Here is a 14,399-nt window from a genome sequence, read left to right as displayed (position 1 = left end):
CAAAGCCCAATTCTGGGAGGCCTCCAGGGGAGGTGGTTACACCCCCAAACAGCAGCAGTGGAGAGGAAGCCTCTCAAATGATATCTCATGTTTTTCTCCTGATAAATGGAGATGGGAAAGGCACCAGTTTGGCTGTGTACCCATCACCAAGTACCATCACAGCCCTACCAGTGAAAAATTCCTCCTGCATCCTCTCCTCCAGCACATCCCTTTTCCAAGCAGAGTATTGTGCTGATCCCTAGAAAACCCCACTAACTTTCAGAATTCACTCAATTTATGTAAGAGGAAAGTGCCACCAGTGCTGCAGCCTCACCCTCTGCCACTTTTTTTCCCCATTTTTAGTCCCCCTGTCTGCACCGGACGCCTTAAAAATCATCACTGAAAACGACCATATTCTGCTTTTCTGGAAGAGTTTGGCACTGAAGGAAAGTAATTTCAATGAAAGCCGGGTAAGTTTTGCTGTGCCTCCTGTCCTACAGAAAATCCTGGAGCAGAGTCAGTGCAAGGCTCCTTTCACAGGCTCTGAAATCCATCCTGTCCTTGGTGAGCCCTCTAGAAGGGCTCACTAAAATTCATGTCATGGCTGAGGCTCTGAAGCTGATAGATCCAATCAGTCACCTTTTAGGAACACAATTATCCTGCTAGAAAAGGACAATTGTCCCCTGTGTGAAAAGACTGAGAAAAGGACACTGCCCTGCCATGCCAGGAAGTCTGAAAGTTGTTGTTATTCAGACTTGGATAGAAAATCTGTGAAATGTTATCTGTCAGAGCATGGGCAAGGAGAAAACTGCACCAAGAAAGCCCTCCTGAACTCTGTGCTTGGGTGGGCTGGGATGGGTGCTAAGGACAGAGTGGACCAGACAAACCAAACCAGAGTCATTTAGGTTGGAAAAGCCCCGCAAGATTGGGTCCAAGCTGTGCCCAGTCCCCACCTCGTCCCCAGCCCCAGGGTTTATCAAAGCCAGATCCAGGAGGAAAACCAAATTTCCAAGCCCTTTTGGAAGGAGCAAACCCACCCTCTGCAGCCGAGTGACTCGGGGCTTGTGTTTCCACCAGGGCTACGAGATTCACATGTTTGACAGCTTGATGAACATCACAGCCTACCTGGGCAACACCACAGAGAACTTCTTCAAGGTGTCCAACCTGAAGATGGGCCACAATTACTCGTTCAGCGTGCAGGCACGGTGCCTGTACGGGGGGCAGATGTGTGGGGAGCCAGCCACGCTTCTCTACGACGAGCTGGGAACAGGTGAGTCCCTGTTTCCTCCTCATCCTCCTTAAAAAACACTCAGGGAAGCCTCATAAATTCTTTAGGGATGTGTTGCCCTGTTCTTCTAAACCTTCTGATGTTTACATTCTTATAATGGAGTTTTTCATACATTTTTATGTAAATAATTATTGTTTTTACATTCCTCTCTGGAGGAGGAGAAATTTGATGGACTGTTGGTTTGGCCAGTGTCATTGGAGAGGTGGAAGTTTCATCCTCCAATCTGTCACAGACACGTTTTATGAAAAATCCTTTTGTTAGGATCTTTTCTCCTGAGAAGCTGAGAAGCTTCGGCTTCTCCAAGTTTTGCTGCTTTGGAATGTGATTTGGAGAATTGTTTACCCAGCATGTGAAATTTGTTTTTACTTGATGACCAATGACAGCCACCTGTGTCGAGGCTGTGAGCAGTCACAAGATTTTATTGTCATTCCTTTCTATTCCTTGCTGGCCTTCTGATGAAATCCTTTCTTCTATTCTTTTAGTATAGTTTTAATATATAATTTTCTTTTAATATAATATCTATCATAAAATAATAAATCAGCCTTCTGAAACATGGAGTCTGTGATGGTGTTCACAGGGGTCTGAGGATGAGGGAAGAGATGAAAATGTTGACTCCATGTTTCAGAAGGCTGATTTATTATTTTATGATATATATTATATTAAAACTATACTAAAAGAATAGAAAAAAGGATTTCATCAGAAGGCTGGCTAAGAATAGAAAAAGGAAGGAATGATGACAAAGGCTTGTGGCTCTGCCAGAGAGTCCGAGCCAGCTGGACTGTGATTGGCCATGGATTAGAAACAACCACATGAGCCCAATCCCAGATGCACCTGTTGCATTCCACAGCAGCAGATAACCATTGTTTGCATTTTGTTCCTGAGGCCTCTCAGCTTCTCAGGAGGAACAATCCTAAGGAAAGGATTTTCCATAAAGGATGTCTGTGACACTGTGTTGTTTTATTTTCTGTGCTGTTGTGACCAGGGATGTGCTAAAGCAGCCCTTGTGTCCCTCCCTCACCAGGTAAAGACCCCTCAGCCACCAAATCGGGCCAGGCCACGGACGTGGCTGCCATCGTGGTGCCCGTGCTGTTCCTGCTGCTGGTGACCCTGGGCATTGGCTTTGTGGTGCTCTACATGAGGCACAGGAGGCTCCAGAGCAGCTTCACTGCCTTCGCCAACAGCCACTACAGCTCGCGCCTGGGCTCGGCCATCTTCTCCTCCGGGGATGATCTGGGTACGTGGGCCCTGGTGGCATCTGGGGACAGCACTGGGGGCGTGACATCGGGGCAAGAATTCATTCTTTGTCTTGGTTTGGGCCACTCTGGCAGCACAATCTCTGTGGATTTGATATCAGAGTACAAATCTGATATCAAATTCATTCTTTGTCTTGGTTTGGGCCACTCTGGCAGCACAATCTCTGTGGATTTGGTATCAGAGTACAAATTAAAGAATTACAGAGTCGTTAAACTTGGAAAGGATCTTCAAGATCAAGTCCAACCGGCAAAAGTTTTCCCAACCAAATGTTTTTATCAAATTAAACCTCTCCTTCTGATGCAAATCACTTAGAAATGCATCGAGGATGTGAAATCAGGGCAAGAATTAATTATTTTATCATGGTTTGGGCCACTCTGGCAGCACAGTCTCCATGGATTTGAGCTAAGACTGCAAGTCACGGAATCATACAATACTTAAGGTTGCACAGACCTTTAAGACCATCAAGTCCAACTGCCAAAACTTTTTCCAACCAAACATTTTATCACATTAAACCCCTCCTTCCAATGCAAATCACTTAAAAACACGTTGAGGACATGAAATCAGGGCAAGGATTAATTCTTTATCATGGTTTGGGCCACTCTGGCCTCACAGTCTCTATGGGTTTGATCTAAGAGTACAAATCACAGAATTACAGAGTCGTTAAACTTGGAAAAGATCTTCAAGATCAAGTCCAGGAGGCAAAAATTTTCCCAACCAAACATTTTTATCAAATAAACCTCTCCTTCCAATGCAAATCACTTAAAAACACATTGAGGACATGAAATTAGGGCAAGAATTAATTCTTTATCATGGTTTGGGCCACTCTGGCATCACAATCTCGATGGATTTGGTCTCAGAGTACAAATCACAGAATTATGGGATTGTTAAACCTGAAAAAGACCTTCAAGACCATCAAGTCCAACCAGCAAATTTTCCCAACCGATATTTTTATCAAATGAAACCTCTCCTTCCAATGCAAATCACTTAAAACCAGATTTTAAAGTGCTGAGGATAAAAAGCAGATTTTTTGAAGTGCCCCCTAACAGCTCTGTTTTGGGTTTGTTTTCCAGGAGATGAGGATGATGAAGCCCCAATGATAACTGGATTTTCAGACGACGTCCCCATGGTCATCGCCTGAAGTTCATTTCTGACTGTACAAAACCAAATGGTGTAAATATTTTATTTGATAAAAATAGTTGATTGTTTATTTTAAAAATGCACTTTGAGTTGCAATACGTTATTTTTATATGGGCCAAAAAAAAGAGAAAAAAATAATAATAATTTTAAGAATACACTTTGTAGTAATCAACTGTGAATTGCAGACTAGGTTGGTTGAGTAACAAATTGCTTTGATTTAACATTAATTTAGTCTTACAAGGCTATGCTTGCTGGGCATGCTTTTAAGTCTGTGAGATATTTTCCGTTGACTAAATTGGCTACTCATTTTATTTTTCTAAGACAAGAATAAATTTATTTAAAAAAAAAAGAAAAATTCAGGAGATTATATATGTAGAGAGAGATAATATAGTCCCTGAAGGTTTTGCTTTTACTTTAGGACAAAAAAAAAAAATCCTTTGGACTTTGTTTTATATGAAAGTATTTTTGTTGTGTTAATTTATTGGGAAATCTGCTGAGGAACAGATTTCCAGAGTCGTCAGACATTGTACACATTCTTGTGTAGAACATGTGCCACTTTATCTTGCAAGGCAGTCGTATCTTGGCATCCCCATCATTGTCCTTGCCACGATAATAAAAACCCTCATTTTCACTGAGTTTTTCTCCCTTTTAAAGACCCAATCTCTCAGCAATCTTAAACTACAGCAGCACGTTGTTTTTAGGGATGATTTTTAGCTTCCTGCTGCTGTGGGAAGTCAAAAATATCCCCACACCAAGAGGTGCTGCCCAAACCCCTCCTGCTGCTGCCCCTGCCCATCACACTGGGCTTAATTAATCTGGAGCTCACACCTACCACACCACTGGAACAAAAAATTGCCACTTGCACCTTAAAACTCATTTTCCAGGTATTTTTAGGATACCCTTCCTCCATGGAGCTCCCCTCAGATGCCAGCATGGTGGTGGGATGGAAGGGGGAATCTCCAGTGTGTGCAAATCCAGATTTTCCACACTCACCCGGAGCAGTAATTACTGAAAATTTAAATTAATTTGGCCCACAGCAGGGATTTGATGCTCCCTCCTCAGAATTTCCTAAAAGCAGCTGTAGTTTTACCTGCAGCTTTAGAAATAATATAAATATACACACACACACACATACATGTTATTTTCTCATCTCACATTCCCAGCAGACACAATACTGGCTGCAGAGCCAAATGCAAAGAGTCTGCTTGCCACTGTCTGGAGCTTTGATTTTGTGACAGCAAAATGTGAATTTCACCAAAAAATGTGAACCTCACCACTACCTGCCAACCCAGGGGCACGACAGGAGAGGATGTTCAGGGCTCTCCCCTGGCTGTGCTCGATATATGCAAAACTTCTCACCAGGAAATGCAGCACACTGTCTTGTCACACTGTTTTTGTGAAAAACAAAGGTATTTTTGCTGTGTAAATTAAGTTATAATTGCAGTCTTCCTACAGATGAAATGAGAGAGGCCAACTATGTTTTGATACGTGACTGATCCGTTTAATTTCACAATAGAAAAATGTATATAAAAAAAAGAAAGTTGAAGCCTGGATGGTTTGATACTCTAGAGAAATACTGACTCTATTTTCAATTACTGGTGTTAGCATTCCCATACTGGTGACAGATTTTTTTTCCTCCCCACCAAAGCTGGGACCAAACTAGAATCAGATTTTTATAAGTAGCAGCAAGCTCGCAGAGTTGCAATATTTTTACCTTGTCAGTGGATCAGGTGCTGCTCAGGAGTTGAACTTTTGAGGAAAATCAACCCAGTACACAAAGCTCAATTTGCCTGGAGTTACAGCTGCACAGAGAGACCAGACTCTGACCCAGAGGCTAAGCCAGCCTCAAAAACATAAATCAAAAGATTTTATGCAGGAGAGGAAGCCTAAAAACAGAGATAAGGAGTATTTAACCCCTTCTTTATAAAGTAATTTTTTTAGCACAGGTAACTGAAAATTACAATGTAGCATCCCAAAATCTGGTGCCTCTCTGGTGAGGGTGAGGAGGGGTTAAATTCTGGTATTTTACTCATCCAGGGTAAATCCTGCTGCAGTAAAATGAGCAGAATTTAGAGTCTGGCCCATCTCTGCCTAGCCAGATGCCAAGGGGGACCCTTGTAACCACTTTATATCCTGCAGAAATCCCTTGGCTGGAGATTTCCAAGCATCACCTGGGGGAACAGGTCCCTCCTGGCCACTCTGAAAGGCTCCTGGCTCGGGGACACCCGTGTAGAACAAAGAATTTTGTACCCAAAACCCAGCACTTTTGGTTAAATCTAACTCCCAAACACAGCATGGGCAGAGCAGAGCCCTCTGTGGAGCCACCCAGGGGTTTGGGGCCACTCAGAGCTGTCCCCAACCCTCCCCTTCACTGCAAAAATCACCACTGTGCTCTCAGCAAAGCAACTTTCACAGGGCTAGTGCATTTTATATATAGGGATAGAGGAGTCTGGGCTCCAGGTGGGGAGTAACCCATGCAGTTCTGGGGGAAATTGTATATTTTTATGAACTTTTGAAGCACGGAATCTTGTTCACGGAGACATGCAGGGGGTGGGAGGGTTCTGCTGTAAATATGGAACGTGGATGTGGATGTATATTTTGTTCTGGATTTGTTTTCAGTAGCCTTATGTGACGTGACATGACTTGCTACCCTAAATTTCGGGAGGTGGTTTGAGTTTGCTTTATAGGAACCCAGTAAAATGTTTGGATCAAAAAGGGTATGGAAAATACCCTGGTTAGGAGGAACTTCCAGCACTTAATCTGTGTTTGCACCCATTTCAGAGGCCCATGAGTACTCTCAAGTCCATTTGAACAAAAGACTAAGGTTGAACATAAAAATCTGCTGAGGTTTTGGACCGTGAGGCTTCTTTTGCTTTGGCTCAGGCTTTTTGTGAGGTTTTCTTTTTTGTGTTGGGGGTTTGGTTTTTACAAGAAAGGACAAGGAGGTATCATTTCCCAGGCTGGAGACCTATTAAAGGTCAATAAAAGGCTCTTTTCAGTCTGAATAAACCCCATCTGTGGGTTGCCAGCCTGTGACCGTGTTCACAGGGGTCTGAGGATGAGGGAAGAGTCGAGGATCTGACTCCATGTTTCCGAAGGCTTGATTTATTATTTTATGATAGATATTATATTAAAACTATACTAAAAGAATAGAAGAAAGGATTTCATCAGAAGGCCGGCTAAGAATAGAAAAAGAAGGAATCATAACAAAGGCTTGTGGCTCCGACAGAGGGTCCGAGCCAGCTGGGCTGTGATTGGCCATGGATTAGAAACAACCACATGAGCCCAATCCCAGCTGCACCTGTTGCATTCCACAGCAGCAGATAACCATTGTTTGCATTTTGTTCCTGAGGCCTCTCAGCTTCTCAGGAGGAGAGATCCTAAGGAAAGGAATTTTCATAAAGGATGTCTGTGACACCAGCCCTGTAAAATCTCCTGAACCCAGCGAGAGCAGAGCCCATGCAGGAAGCAGCTGGAACAGGGGTTTGGCCAAGGGCCTGAACCCCAGGAAAAATGCAGGAGGATTTCAGAGAAGGGTGAAATTTGGGGAGAAATTTCTGCCTGCAGGTATTTAATGTGCAGAAGGGCTGACTCTCCCTGCCCTAACCTGCTCCAGGTGCTCTCTTAGGAGAGAGCTCAGCCCCGGGAAAAGCCACTTTTCCATGGACACAGAGCAGGTTGTGGAGATGTTTGGGAGCTCAGAGGCAGCTGGGAAGGGAAGGGAAGGGAGGAGCAGACAGGCAGAGCTGGCTGCCAGCACCCAGGTCTTGTGGAGGAGCTTTTTGTTTGGTGGTCACTGCATAATTTCACTCCTCCTGTGCCCAGAGTCCCCAAAATGCTCACATCACCCACCAGGGAACCCTCCCTGAGCACAATTCCCATCCCTGGCAGGGCACAGCTCAGTGTGAGCATCTCCATGCTTGGAATCAGAGTACATTTAGTGACAAACTCCACCTGCTCGCTGATGGAAAAGCAAAATGTCATTTTTTAGCAAAAAAACCCCAAACTTTTCTGAAAGAGCTTTCGAGTCTCCTTCAAATGGGCTTGAGAAGGGAAATGGTGCAATATCTCAGCTACTCTTGGACCCCAAGAGCATCTTTGCTCCTGGAAACAGCTGCAACATTCTAATTAACCCTTACAAACCTGCACCAGTCCACAAGCAGCCAGCCTCTAATAGAGGTAGTGTCACCTTTGAATCAGGTTCTTTAAGTGAAGTGTAATGTTGTACTATTTGAATTGCTACTCTGTGTCCTTTATTTGTTTGGTTGTTTTGTTTTTTTTTTTTTCATTCATTGATTTCTGCTATGTATTATTGCACAATTTTGAAGGAATTTTTGTCTGTCCATATTTTTTTTCCCACTTAATGATAATAATAAAAAAAATGGATTGGGTAAACAAATCAGTTTCTGTGTTCTGAAATTATCCAGCATCTGTGTGTCTAGTGCAGGAAAAAAAGGAGATTTTTTTTTTCTGAATATAATTTTGTTTTACAAAACCTAACAGGATTTTAGAATCACTGAATGGTTTGGGTTGGAAAGGACATTAAAAATTATTTAATTACTTTTTTTTTTAAATTTAAAAAACTTTAAAAAATTAAAAATTAATTAGAAATTAAAATTAATTTAATTAAAAAATAAAAATTAAAAATTAATTAGAAATTAATAAATAAATTAAATTATTTTAAATAAATTAAAATTAATTTAATTTCTACCCCCTGCCATGGGCAGGGACACCTTCCACTATCCCAGGTTGCTCCAAGTTTCATCCAACCTGGCTTTGGACACTTCCAGGGATCCAGGGGAAGCTGCAGCTGCTCTGGGCACCCTGTGCCAGGGCCTGCCCACCCTCACAGGAGGGAATTTCTCCAATATATCTATATATATCCAATCTAATATATATATCCAATCTAATATATCCAATCTCCAGGATATCCAATCCAACCCTGCCCTGAGTCAGTCTGAAGCCGTTCCCTGTGACCCCTGTGTCACAGGGGTCTGAGGATGAGGGAAGAGACGAGGATCTGACTCCATGTTTCAGAAGGCTGATTTATTATTTTATGATATATATTATATTAAAATTGTACTAAAAGAATAGAAGAAAGGATTCCATCAGAAGGCTGGCTAAGAATAGAAAAAGAAGGAATGATAACAAAGGCTTGTGGCTCACACAGAGAGTCCGAGCCAGCTGGACTGTGATTGGCCATGAATTAGAAACAACCACATGAGCCCAATCCCAGATGCACCTGTTGCATTCCACAGCAGCAGATAATCAATGTTTACATTTTGTTCCTGAGGCCTCTCAGCTTCTCAGGAGGAAAGATCCTAAGGGAAGGAATTTTCATAAAAGATGTCAGTGACAGTTCCCATCCCCTCAGTGCTCCCCATCAAACAGCAGGGACAGGACAAGGGCAGGGAGAATCAGGAAAATTGAGCTTGGTGCAGATCCTGGGAAGGGCCACCCTCATTCCTAAGGCAGTCACGTCTGCCTGTCCCTTCCCTCAAGGTCACCAACACCCCCAGACACCAAACGCCATCTCCAACCTGTCCAAGCTCCACCTCCACGTTGGCACAGCACCACCTCAGGCGTTATTTTCTGTGTTTCAAACCCATTTCCAGGACACGGGGTGTGTGAGAGCACCCCGCACCTGAGCAGCCCAAATCCAGCAGGATTTCTGCTGCCAGGGAAGGTAATGAGCAGGCAGCAGCCTCCTCACACATCCTCATTTCCCAGCCCAGATAATTGGAAAGGCAACATGTGATCTTGGTGGACATAATTGAGGCGTGCAGCATCTTAAGTGTTGCACTTCATTAACATTTAGCTTAAGGCAACGTTAACAAACAGTCGTTCCTTGCTCCCTCAGTCCTGAATAAAGCTGATTTTTGTTTCCTAGTGCTGCTGGAATGGATTGTTCCCCTCAGGAGGTACAAGGAGCTCCACCTCATTCCCAGGCACCCAATTTCTGCTGGAGGAACTGATGTGACTCTGAAGCCTCAGCGCTGTCACTGAGAAAACTTTAATGGAATAAAAGTTTGCCTCATCTCCTAGCAAAACCTGCAGGTTTCTGTGGGGAGGGAAGATTTCCACCCTAAGCTTTTATTGCCTGTAACATTTTTTCCCCACTATGATGAGGACCCATCAAAGAGGAAGATTGCAGGCCCTGGAGGAGCTTTGGATGGAGCACAAGGCACAAACCCATCACAGCTTGCCTGGGCACCCTGTGCCAGGGCCTGCCCACCCTCACAGGGAGGAATTTCTCCCCGATATCCAGTCCAGGGCCTGCCCAGCCTCACAGGGAGGAATTTCTCCCTCATATCCAGTCCAGGGCCTGCCCAGCCTCACAGGGAGGAATTTCTCCCCGATATCCAGTCCAGGGCCTGCCCAGCCTCACAGGGAGGAATTTCTCCCTCATATCCAGTCCAGGGCCTGCCCACCCTCACAGGGAGGAATTTCTCCCTCATATCCAGTCCAGGGCCTGCCCACCCTCACAGGCAGGAATTTCTCCCTCATATCCAGTCCAACCCTGCCCTGGGTCAGTCTGAAGCCATTCCCATCCCCTCAGTGCTCCTGATCAAGCAGCAGCGACAGGACAAGGGCGATGAGAATCAGGAAAACTGAGAGCTGGATCCAGGCTCCCCTCACTCTGCCACTCCTGAAAATTCCCCTCTTTGCCCCAAACAACATCAGGGGCTGCTTCCTGCAGCCACAGGGAGGGGAAGATGTGGATCCTGCCTGCAGAATGAGGAAACCAGGTGGAAATGCAGCAAAAAAACCCCTTCCCACCAGGGGTTAACTTTGCTCAGAATCGATGGGCTCTGATGTTGAGAGCAGCTGAAGTTCTGGCTCGCTGCTCCCCCTTTGAGCAAGCACCACCAGTGCTTGTGCCAGACTCCTGAACGATTGTGTTTAGCCTTTCTCAGCTGGGAAGATGAAATAACTGAGGATATTCCACAGCAGAACTCAAGCTGGATTTTGGGATGGAGGAGCCAAGAGCTCCCAGATAGCCCAGCTGAAGGAAGGAAGGAAGAGAACTTCTGTGGGAAGGAAAGATTTCATGCTAACCATCAACATCTTGGCTCCTACCACAAACCTCCCAACCTGCCAAGTGTGGGATGCAAGAAAAATGGCATCTTCCAAGATGTGAGGTTTATTTCTTTCCTGTAAATTCTAGGCATCCAGAAGCACACAACATCAAACTCTCAGAGCTGGGCTGACGTCATGCCCAGAAGATTTTCTCTCCCCAGGCTCTGCAGACCTGGGATTGATTTAGGGAGTAGACCTGACCTCTTATTTTTCAGAGCACCTGCGTGGGGTTGTGCTGGAAAGAATCCCAGGGTGATGGAGGGTCATAAAAAAGGAACTAGACAGCACTTTGGGAAAGGAAAGACACTCAGTGAGCAGAAGGTGATGAAATTCATCCTGAAGCTACAACCTGACACTGGCTGCACAGGAGGGGAATGTTTCAGAGTGGAGGACCTGAGGCAGAGGTGGACAAGAAGTGACATTCACATCACCAAGCCTTTCATCTCCAGGCTGGCCTGGCCAAAAGAGAAGGTTTATTTTCCCTGGATCTTTCTGGAGCCAGTGGAGGGAAGCAGATGCCCTCCAAGGAGGAATTTGGAACCTGAATGGAGGTTTAGGGCTTGAGTGAGCTGTTCCCAATTGTTTTTGAGCACTGGGAGAATGGCTGCCTGTGCATTTTGCATCTCCCCAAGCCTGAGAGAGACCCCAAAGGGTAATGAGAAGATGGAGAAGAGGCTGGAGGTTCCTCGTGGCCTGGGCTCTGTGTAACAGCGGGCAGGATCCATCCCTGCCCAAGCTCAGAGGGTCACTCCAGGCCTCGTCTGCAGCCAAGATGAGGCACAGCAGTTCAGAGAGTGCTTCCCTCCTCCCAAAATAGGTCAGACTCTCTTTGCTATAACGGGAACTCAACGGCGACTGCCTCACGCTGAGCCTTGGGACTGCGAGACACCAGAGCCGACGTGAAACGAATCCCAACCCAGATCTGGGTGAGAACACCCCCCCTGCAGCCAGGCAGCTCCTGAAGCACACACACCCTGCAGGCTGGAGGGGAGCCCTGGCCAAACATCTCCTCTTTGTTAGCACCTCTCTCTGTGGAGAGCAGAGCCACAGCTCCTCTCCCAGCGCCCTCCCCGCTCCCCTTTTGAGGCTGCTGGCCCCTTTGGGGTTAGCCTGGCTCTGCTGTGACCCAGCTTTCCTTCCCACTGCCAGCACTTTCTCAGGATCCATCAGAAAGCCAGGAACAGAAGCCTGGAGGCCAAAGCCCAGTTGTGTGCTCAGTCACGGGACCAGCTTGGTTTCCTGTCCAGCTCCACTCTGCAGTAGCTGTGTGGAACCCACAGCCAGCCTGTCTCTGTCCCCTGCAAATCACCACGGCAGGCTCAGAGCTGGTGAAGACAATAGCGTGTTTGGCTCCTTCTTCTGCATCAACACCATTCCCAAATGTACTTTTCCCTCCTAAACTTATTTAACCTCGCAACCAAGAGCCACAAGGATGGCGAGCTGTTTGTTCCAAGCCCAGATCTCCCGGGAGAGCAGGCACAAAGAATAGAAGGCAGCCCGGAGAGATGGGAAGAGGGAAAATCCAGAGCGGGATTCGAATGCGCTGCCCTTGGAGACGGTGCCAGTGACCTGCTAAGGGTCCAGCCATCATAAATAAATGCTGCTTTTATTGTCTGGCCAAGCACGGTAATGCCTGAGCCGCTTCCAGCGGGTGGAGCCAGGCTGCTCCGTGCTGAGACAAACCAGATGTGGCTCACCCGTGCTGCGGGGGATCTGTGCTGAGCCCTCCTCACCCACTGTGGGTCAGGGGTTTGTCAGTGCCCTCCCAAAGCCCAGGATCAGGGGGTTTGTCGGTGCCCTCCCAAAGCCCAGGATCAGGGGTTTGTCAGTGCCCTCCCAAACCCAAGGATCAGGGGTTTGTCAGTGGCCTCCCAAAGCCCAGGATCAGAGCCAAAATCCTTAGTGAGGGGTGACAGTGCCAAGGGGTGGCAAAGCCACGGGGTAACAGCATCATGGGGCAACAAATCCATGGGGTGATAATCCCAAGGGGTGACAGTGCCATGGGGCAACAAAGCCAAGGGATGAAAAAGCCAAAGGATGACAATCCCAAGAGGTGACAAAGCCTTGGGGTGACAAATCCATGGGGGGACAATCCCAAGGGGTGACAGTGCCATGGGGGGACAATGCCATAGGGTGACAAAGCCAAGGGGTGTCAAAGCCAAGGGGTGGCAATGCCATGGGGCAACAACGTCAAAGGGTGACAGTGCCGTGGGGCAACAAAGTCATGGGATGACAATCCCAAGGGGTGACAATGCCATGGGGGGACGATGCCAAGGGGTGGCAAAGCCAAGGGCTGGCAAAGCCATGGGGTGACAAAGCCAAGGGGTGTCAAAGCCAAGGGGTGACAGTGCCATGGGGCAACAAAACCATGGGGTGACAGTGCCATGGGGTGACAAAGCCAAGGGGCAACAACGTCAAAGGGTGGCAAAACCAAGGGGTGACAGTGCCATGGGGTGACAGTGCCATGGGGTGACAAAGCCATGAGGTGACAAAGCCATGGGTGTACAATGCCATGGGGGGACGGTCCCAAGGGGTGACAATGCCAAAGGGCACAGCCCAAAACCTGCAGCAATTAAAACACCACGTTCCTCTCCCTCTGCACAGCCCCACCAAACACTCTGCACCGGTCCTAAAACCCCCCAAGCCAGACCTCAGATACACTTATGGGAGGGTAGAGCTGAGAAGCAGCTCTGTCTGTGCCAGAACCGATAATTCACTTTGAATTCACTTTTTAACCTGTTTTTTTGGCCGGTTCAGTCCAAAGCGAGCAGTTCCCAGCTGGCCCTACTGCCACCCATGTGCAGTAGATGGCAGCAGAAGCTTTAGTCACTGCTGGCCACCAAACTCGAAAGGATCCCTCCTCCTCCTCCTCCCCCCACCTTTTTTTTTTTTTTTTTTACTTTTTACTTTTGGTGGCCTCAAAAATTATTAGTTCCAGATGAGCTCCCGCCATTGTAATAGTCCATTTAACCCGATCCACTCTGGGCAGAGTCAGTGCAAGTTCAAATGCAGCATTTTCACGTGTAAACCACACATCAGAGACATTTTTTTCCACGCGGCTCTGGGCACTCCTCGTGCAGCAGAAAAGGGGAAATGCAGAAGGTTAAAACCTCACACACACGGCCCCGGCCGTGGGCAACAATGGCACTTTGTCAAGGCAGCGCTGCCAGAGCGGGGCTGAACTTCTGAATTGAACCAGGAACCTCAGCACTGCTTCTCCCTTTGAAGATTAGCACTAATAAGCCAAACCAGTGGGTATTTTGTTTTATAAGGAAAGAGCATTTCAAGTCACGTACGCTGCTATTGTTGGACACAAAACATGTTCTGTCTCTGCCTGTGGTGACTCCAGCGACTGCTCCATGCTTGTCTTTTGCTGGGATTACCTTTATTTTTATACTATATTAAATTTACCTCCCACCATCTCTCAGGCCTGTTAAAACTGACGGCGTTTCCCAGGGCTAGCTACACATACATAGTTAAAAACCCCATTTTATTACCATATTATTTTATTATCATATTCAAGTTTTACGCCTTTTTTTTTGGACGAAGTATTGAGAAACAATAATCAAAACTACCAGATTTCCCTCCTACTGGAATAACAGGCGCATCTCATATAAACAAGCTCCATGTAAGAGGTGCATTAAATGATTTGTTTCTGGTA

At 46.4% G+C, this 14,399-nt stretch overlaps 1 protein-coding gene across 3 annotated transcripts in view; it reads left to right on the top strand.

The window, feature by feature from the left end:
- Positions 1–4,289, top strand: part of SORL1 (sortilin related receptor 1) — a 55,362-nt gene extending 51,073 nt beyond the window's left edge. For all 3 annotated transcript variants that reach the window (XM_077189828.1, XM_054647478.2, XM_077189829.1), the window contains 4 exons: positions 343–449; positions 1,057–1,249; positions 2,289–2,501; positions 3,592–4,289. In XM_077189828.1, coding sequence (XP_077045943.1) covers positions 343–449; positions 1,057–1,249; positions 2,289–2,501; positions 3,592–3,659 — 581 coding nt within the window. In that variant the 3' untranslated portion in view covers positions 3,660–4,289. The remainder of the gene's footprint in view (positions 1–342; positions 450–1,056; positions 1,250–2,288; positions 2,502–3,591) is intronic.
- The last annotated feature ends 10,110 nt before the right edge of the window (positions 4,290–14,399 follow it).

This window comes from Agelaius phoeniceus, chromosome 23 (genome assembly GCF_051311805.1).
Source record: "Agelaius phoeniceus isolate bAgePho1 chromosome 23, bAgePho1.hap1, whole genome shotgun sequence".
In the NCBI taxonomy this organism is placed as follows: Eukaryota; Metazoa; Chordata; class Aves; order Passeriformes; family Icteridae; genus Agelaius; species Agelaius phoeniceus.
The sequence above is the reverse complement of the archived record's forward strand: the minus strand, read 5'-3'. Positions and strand labels throughout refer to the sequence as shown.